The 7,572-nt window shown below is 46.3% G+C and overlaps 1 protein-coding gene across 1 annotated transcript; it reads left to right on the forward strand.

The window, feature by feature from the left end:
• Positions 1 to 219: 219 nt before the first annotated feature.
• Positions 220 to 1,940, forward strand: LOC118997013 (40S ribosomal protein S29-like). The gene is made up of 3 exons (XM_037060664.1): positions 220 to 390; positions 896 to 920; positions 1,840 to 1,940. Exons 1-3 carry the CDS (start codon positions 220 to 222, stop codon positions 1,938 to 1,940), a joined length of 297 nt encoding a protein of 98 aa, XP_036916559.1.
• Positions 1,941 to 7,572: the final 5,632 nt, after the last annotated feature.

Genomic DNA, 7,572 nt, shown 5'->3' on the forward strand with positions numbered 1-7,572 from the left:
TGAGTTCTCCTGGTTTCCAGTGGGGACAGGAAGATTGCACCTGAAGTTCAGCAGGACCACATGATCTTTAAAGGCCCAGCCAGTACTGAGATCTATGATTCCATGAACGCTCTGGACTTAAAGGTGTCAGAAACAAGGTCAAAATCAATCCAGCGTCATTTCAGAAGAATTCCCACTCTTGCCTTTCTCCTTCTTCCTCGTTGCATCTGAGAGAGCCAGATGGGTCGCCAGCAGCTCTACTGGAGCCATCCAAGAAAATTCGGCTGGGCTTCTCGGTCTAGCCGCATGTGCTCAAACCGGCTGGATCTGATTTGGAAACACCACCTCAAGGAGTGCCACGCATGTTTCCATCAGTACACAAAGGATATAGGCTTCCTTATCTTGGATTCAGTGAGCCTCTGTGAATGCGTCCTAAGACATCTGCCTTACCACAGACAAAAACGCTACCTCTTTGTCCAGAAAATGGAAACTGCAATTATGGAAGTTTTACTGCAAATGGGATGGTCACGTGATTCAAGAAATCTCCTCTTTAACCTGTACTCTTATCTTCTCAGTGCGTTCATCTTTTAAAATTTGTGGCTTATTTTACGTAAGTATTCGTGCTGAACTCTGGTTTAAAACAGAATTCCCACTCTCTACGGAAGCGTTTTAAGGAGGCAGTACTAAAAAAAGGACCCAATACGTACATCAGAACACAGGCTTTTAAAGCGTGCACCGTCGTGCAGGAAAGTTGTTAGGGGCACTTCATCTGCACACCTCCCAGGCGGCCGAGGGACAGACATGGACAGACATAGAACTCATGTGTGAGTTCTCCTATGACGCAGAGCTGTGTGGAGCCCATTGTGTGCATCCACTTAACCTTTATTGGAACCGTGTGGGGTGTGCTCCTTTGCAGCTCAAAGATAGTAACGATAGTAACGGTACGTACAGATAGTAACGGTAAAGGTAACCTTCAGATCTGATGGTGTGACACCAGAACTCACACACTCACGGCGTTGTCTTAAAAGACTTTATTTATTTATTTTTAGAGAGAAGTGGAGAGAAAGAGAGAGAAAGAGGGGGAGAAACATTGATGGGTTGCATGTGCCATCAACCAGGGACTGGCTTGTAACCTAGGCTTGTGCCCCAACCGGGAATCAAACCAGCCACCTTTTGCTTTGCAGGCTGATGCTCAGTCCACTGAGCCATGCTGTCCAGGGCCCTCCCTACACCGAATGCTCGTCTTTCTGTATTCTTGCGAAGAGCTTGTTAGTAGTGATGGCCAGGTTCTGGGGACTCTGGGAACATTGTATAAGAAAATAAAGAAGCAGGAAGGAATGCCACCCAACTGGGTGCCTGCATGGCAGGCAACTTGCGTCCAGGTTTGGAGACAGTGAAGGTGTGTGAGCCCTGGGGGGACACTGGTCTTCCATCCAGGAAGCTCTCTCAGGGGTCCTGAGCTACCTGCCCTGAATGTGTCCCCTGAGGGACAACAAGACCGGAGGCATCGCTGAAGGCTTGGCTTTCCAAAAGGTTGCTGGAGAGAGTGTGTTTCCCTGAGGCAGGCCCGCAGGGTATGGGTGGTGACTGAGCCCATGGGCAGCAGCCAGGACAGACAGTGACCTCAGGAGCCTGGAAGCTGCAAGAGCAGAACCGCGCACAGCTGTGTGGGGGTGTGAGGCCCACGGGGGCTGAGCATGGGGATCACAGAGCCTCCTGCCACTGGGATGCGTCATTGGTCCCTCGGGCTGCTGGGACCTGAGAAAGAGCTCTGACCTCACATACAAACGTGTCTCTCACATTTGGAACATCTTCTTCCACACTGGGCCATACAATCACACTCTTCTGCTGCTGCCGTAGCTGCCTTCCCAAAGGCGACTTCCAAGCTGCCTGGTGGACCCAACATTGGCAACAAGCTCAGTCAGATACAGGAAGGGGCCCTTGCTGACCATAACCCCTGAGATCGATATGATTTAGTCACACGGGAACGTGTAGTGAGGTACCCACTTCTTCCTTAGAGTGTGCTGAGTCCGACACCCCCTGGTGATGGCAGAAGGCCCAGGAGTTCTCCCCAACCCTCCTCTGATGCCCTGGCTCCTCTCGGCTGTGTCTGGAGACTCCTAATGCTTCATAGCATCTTGGTCTGGACCACAGGGAGGGAGCTCAGTTTGGCTCAGTCCTACCTTGTTGGCTGACTTGAAATTGGCCTTTCTTTCCTCTGTGGAAAGCTGAAAAGTGGGTGGAGGTTTGCGGCCCCCTATACGGCTCCTGGTGACTGTGCAAGGCTGTCCCCCGGAGAGGCAAACCTTTGGGTTGCAATGTCCCCTTCCTACTGGTGTGCGTTGATGGAGGAACCCATTGGACTAGGTTGGGGTCCCAGGCAGAGTGCTTTCTCTTCCTGCGGCCCACGCGGAAGGCAGCAGGGATCCAGGCGCTGCCTGGCTGTGTTGTGGAGGCTGGTTCTGCAGAAGGCCACCCTGAAGCTCACGCCATCAACACGGGGGTCACAAGTGAGAGAGCTTGGGCAGTGCTTTTTTTTCCCTTAGCGATTCTTTCCCAAATTTTTATTTTAGGAATTTTGAGTTATTAATGAATGCCCGTCTCTGTTTTCTCTGTATACATTCAAACATGACAAATGAGACAGAAACCCACCTGACTGGGCTCCCTGATTCCATCCCCTTGTTATCGGCTCATGTGTGTGTTTTCAGGCATGTCTTCCACACGCTTTTCCTCCCACTCCCATGTCCCATACAGTGTGGTTCTGTGGGCATATGTTCAGATAACTGATATCAGCTGTACATGCCGTATAAATGCCTCTGAGTCAGCTTCCTTCCCTCAGCTCTGTGGCTTAAGGAGTTTCCTATGACAGTATATATAGACTTAGCTAATCCTTTAAACTGTTGCAGAGTATGTCATAGTATAATGTATCATATTTTATTTAATTACAAACACTCTGGGCTAATGGCCCTTTTTAATAAAAACATTGCAGAATAGCCTCCCAAACTCTTCTGAAATAAAGTTCATAAATAATACAAAGTACTTAAATATGGTCAAAATCAATATACTGTTCTGACTGTAATAATATGAAGATAGATGGAAAAACAATTTATAATAAACTAACATGTATGTTGACATGGAAGTGCCTCGGGCCCACGGTGGAAGATGGTCCCAGAGAGCAGGCAGACACTCACACCTCCACGTAGACGCGAAGGCTGCAGCCTGATAGACTTCGATGTGTTTTGGCGATGACTGCAATACCTGAGGTGAGGCTAACATTCATTTCATGATTTTCCCTGAGATGATGAGCAACTTTTGGTAGAGTTGTTCAAACCGAACAAAATTCCACAACGTCTCAGTTCATTCGTTGGTCCCATCCTTAAAAAAGTCCTTGTATATTAAAATTGCGCAGAAATTACTTTGTGTTTATACGTAGCGGAGCTCAGGTCTTGGCTCAGGTGGTTTGCTTTCACCTACGCATCTGGCAAGACACCCAAAGTCCTTGCTGGATGGGGCAAACTCTTCATTGTGTGGGGTACACTGTGGCCCCCAACCAGTAAGTGCTGGTAGTAACCCAAAGGTGGTGACATCAAAAACCCTCATAAATTTCCACCACACCTCCTAGAGGGGTCGTGCTGTGTTCATGAAGGACCAATGATTTAACGATGGCATTTACGCTTTTTTACTCCTCTCGATTTTTGCTATTCTAAACAAAGCCGTGAGGAATGCCCTGATATATTCCTTTTTATGCATGTCAGAATAATGCTTTAGGGAAAGATAAGCCCCCAAGTCATTTCAACTAGGGTGTCCTCCCCCAGAAGCTGAGGCACAAAGCGTGACTTCGCTGGAGGAGGCCTCTTTCTGTCTCACTTTTCCTCTGTTATCCTGGTGGCTCCCAGAAATAGGTCGGAGCAGGTTTGGTTTCACTTGGAAAACCCAGAGTCTTGTCCTCCCTTGTACCCCTAGAAATGCAGCCTTCTGTGGGTAGATGCCACCTGCCCTTCCAAGCAGGGTGGCACCGGAACTTAAGTCACAATTTCCACTGGGAGGTGTCATGGCTGGTACAACGAACCTCAGTGGGGGTGCCACTACTCGTCCAAATGCCAGATTCAGAATAGAAGCAACACAGTCAGATGCTATTATTATTAGATTGACTTTTTGACTAATGAGGCATCTTCATTGTGCATATTAAAACTCAGGAGTATCTTCCTGGAGTTTCTGGTCGAGATGGTGAAATTGGACTGAAATTGGACTTTTTCCCAGAGACACTGATAAAAAAAGAAAGATGTAAGAGTTCTCAGACAGTGACTGACTGGGAAAGAAAGAGAGCAACAGGGAATCTGGGGCTGGCAGGTAACTTTGAGGACATTTAATTCGAGGTCTTGAATGCCTATTTCACAAGAGGATGTTTAGGAAGCCTCAGATGAGGCAGAGATGTTCTGAGAGAAAGAGCAGGATTTCAAAGCATTACAAAGGTGCTTTTGCAAGATTTGAGATTTGTTCATTAGCAAGAAATAGAAAAGGCATTTTTAATAGTCATTATTTTTTAAAAGATTTATTTATTTTTAGAGAGAGGAGAAGGGAGGGAGAGAACTGTCAATATGGGGTTGCCTCTTGCAGGCGCCCCCTGCTGGGAACCTGGCCTACAACTCTGGCATGTGTCCGGACTAGGAATCGAACGAATGACCTTATGGTTTGCAGCCCATGCTCAATCCACTGAGCCACACCAGCCAGGGCTTCCCTCTCCCACCACAAGGAAAGACATAGGCGCAGGGATGTTGTGGGAGTAAGTTTTCCTTCAGCAAAGGGAAAAGAACAGCTAATTTAGGGAGATTGTATTTTGTTCCTTTTGCTTTGTCTACATGATCTTTTGTGGGGTGTGCCTGTTTTTAATAACTAACTAACATATAGGTCTTAGCAATGGGCAAAAATATTTTTACATTTATTTCCTTGTCTAACATTCCCAAACTTGCCAAGTATTTATTATGACAACTGTACGCACCAAGGTTGAGAAAGAGAGACAGATTTAATATTAGGTAACATGTTGAGAAAGTGGCAGAAATAAACCTCAAGCCCTAGTCTTTTCAACTTCATTATATGCTCTTGACAACCAAGCAGCTTGAAGTTAATTTAATCTTACAGAATGTTAAAATGACCATTTTATTTCTGGGACTACCTTTGAAACGTCATGATATTTTCTTATTCTCTCCAATGTTTGCATGCTTGGGTATATTTACTGGGTGTATTGCCAACTGGTAGTAAATAAATATTATGGGAAAGAGGAGAAGCAGGGAGATAAGAAAACACTTATTATTCAGAGCAACATTCTTGGTTCAGAAATTTGAGATTTAGTCACTAAAAAATGGCAAGCAGATAAAGCTGGCTTCTTTTGGTCCCAGCAGGTGATAGAAAACATTAAAGCGTGTTCTGATGAGGGCAAAGGCAGAGCTGTAGCAGCTTCTCTATATTTTCCTGATTGGGGAGGGGGCGGTTAGGGAACAGAGGCACAGACGGTGCATCTAATAATAAAGAGCACATTCCAGAGTGCCTATGGCATCCTTAAATCAGATTAAATGAGAAAATGATGTGTGCAAATGTGCCAAGCATGCTGCCAGCCACAGATGAGCTTTTCAGTGAACGATGGTTCAATTTGACACGTATTTCCTGGAACCCCCTACTGGGAGTTAATCACAATTACCTTGTGATTGAAAACAATTGTCCCCCCCCCCCACCCCCCGTCCTCTTTTATTACCACGGTGTGATGCGGAGAAACTAATGAATCCAAGGAACCGACCCACCTGGGAGCATGGTGTGCCGTGCTCCTGCAGGCACCCTACCATCCTCCGGTTTGCCCAGTGGGAAGCTGTCGTGCAGCCACACTGAAATCCCTGTTTCCTTCTTTTCTGCACACACAGACAAGATGACGCGGCTTTTGTATGGGGATTGTAGGGAGGAGCTGGATGATTGGGAATCATTTTTAACTCCTCTTCTCCACCCCTTGAGGAACAGCGTGGATGCTGTGCTGTGTTCTTTGCCTCTTTCTTTTACCCCAATTCCAAGCACCTTCCTACCCCTACTGGTGTGTATAGGTCGGCACACGTTGGCCTCCTCCTAAGAAGTGTCTTGTAATCTGATGCCATCAACACTCCCTTCACTGCCTCCAGGAAGGTGTATGGTGATGACCGGTAGGGGAGAGGGGGCTGTTTGAGGATCCAAGGACCGACAAGATGAAGGGGGATGGAGAGAAAAAATATCAAGAAAAAATATCACCGTTTAAAAAATGATGACTTCCCCCCTGCGAGATGACTAAGCCATTTTAGACACATGACTCATATACTGACTTCTGCCCTTTCTTCCTCCAAATGGTTATGAAAAACACATACTTGGAAGAGCTTAATAAAATTATGAGTAATGCTAGATCATTATAATTCCTGTTTATGGAGGACTACAGTCCAATACTGAATTCCAACAGGCAAATGAATCCATGTTTCTTGGAGGCCCTGCCATGCACAAAGATCGAGGAAGAATAATTTGACTATTTTTGCTTGTAGTCCTCTCTTTGTTGCTATTTCTCATTTTGTTCCCTAAGATTTCATCAGTCATATAAGCATCTACTTTTTTTTATGTCTCTTTAATCGTTTGTAATCTATAGGTTCTTCCTCTCCTTCCTTGCAATTTATTTGAGTAAACAATATTGTTTTTTTCCTAGGGTTTCTCACAGCCTAGATTCTGCTGCCCACACCCCTTGGGGTTCTTTCACACTTTCCTCTATCCTCTGCATTGGTCAGACCTAGATTTGCCAGGGCTAGTTTTGATTCTGCCTCCGGAGGAGACTAAAGCTATCCATCTGCACTTCCTGGCCCAGCTGGGCGTGAAAAGGCGAAGCTAAGTCACCAGCCAGGCTGCTCAGAGTGACAAACATGCCGATGACAGGTGTAAGCCAATTTCTGCGAAGCTGGAGATGGCGGGCAAGGGATGCAGCCGGACTACGCGGGACAAGCCCTTTGTCTTCTTCCCACGTGTGTAGAAATTGCTGAAACAAACCATCTGCGGGGCGGGGCCTTTGGCCGGAAGTGTAAAGAGCCAGGCTTTTGCACTAGTTTCCAAAGCCACTGGTTCCTGCTCCCATAGTTGTTCCTTTCCCTTTCTCCCAAGACAACTGGTTTTACTTTTAACGGATGCGTGTTTGTGTGTACAGGTCTTTGATTCTAAATTATATGCTTTTGATTTTTCAGTCCTGGGCACGCTTTTTACTACGGGATAAGAACACTTCATTCTCCTTCACCTCGTTCCCATGGCAGCCCATTTCCGCCTCACTTTTCAGGAAAGTCTTGTTGTGATATCAGCTCAATCAGTATTCAGTGTTTAAAATATTACAACTGATATAATGAGAAATACATGCTTGGTCTCTGCCTCTGGTTCCTGACACAAAACTCCTAAAACCCTTGTACTTCCCCGCGTGATGGAGGTGCTAGAAGCATCTTTTATGATGACCCTAGAACATCACAGGGATTGGGAGGCGACCCCACAATAGTCGAAAATTCACAGATAACTTTTGACTGCCCCCACACTTAACAGCAGCCAGGATTTAGCAGC

Source organism: Sturnira hondurensis, unplaced genomic scaffold (genome assembly GCF_014824575.4).
Source record: "Sturnira hondurensis isolate 20B ecotype Veracruz unplaced genomic scaffold, ASM1482457v3 Scaffold0012067, whole genome shotgun sequence".
NCBI classification, from domain to species: domain Eukaryota; kingdom Metazoa; phylum Chordata; class Mammalia; order Chiroptera; family Phyllostomidae; genus Sturnira; species Sturnira hondurensis.

Bases quoted from the DNA above. Each gene is read 5' to 3' on its own strand.
- LOC118997013 (XM_037060664.1), top strand. From the start codon at position 220: ATGGGTCGCCAGCAGCTCTACTGGAGCCATCCAAGAAAATTCGGCTGG. The intron at 391-895 runs GTGAGCCTCTGT...GCTCCTTTGCAG, and splicing joins GCTTCCTTATCTTGGATTCA to CTCAAAGATAGTAACGATAG. The intron at 921-1,839 runs GTACGTACAGAT...CTGCTGCCGTAG, and splicing joins AGATAGTAACGATAGTAACG to CTGCCTTCCCAAAGGCGACT.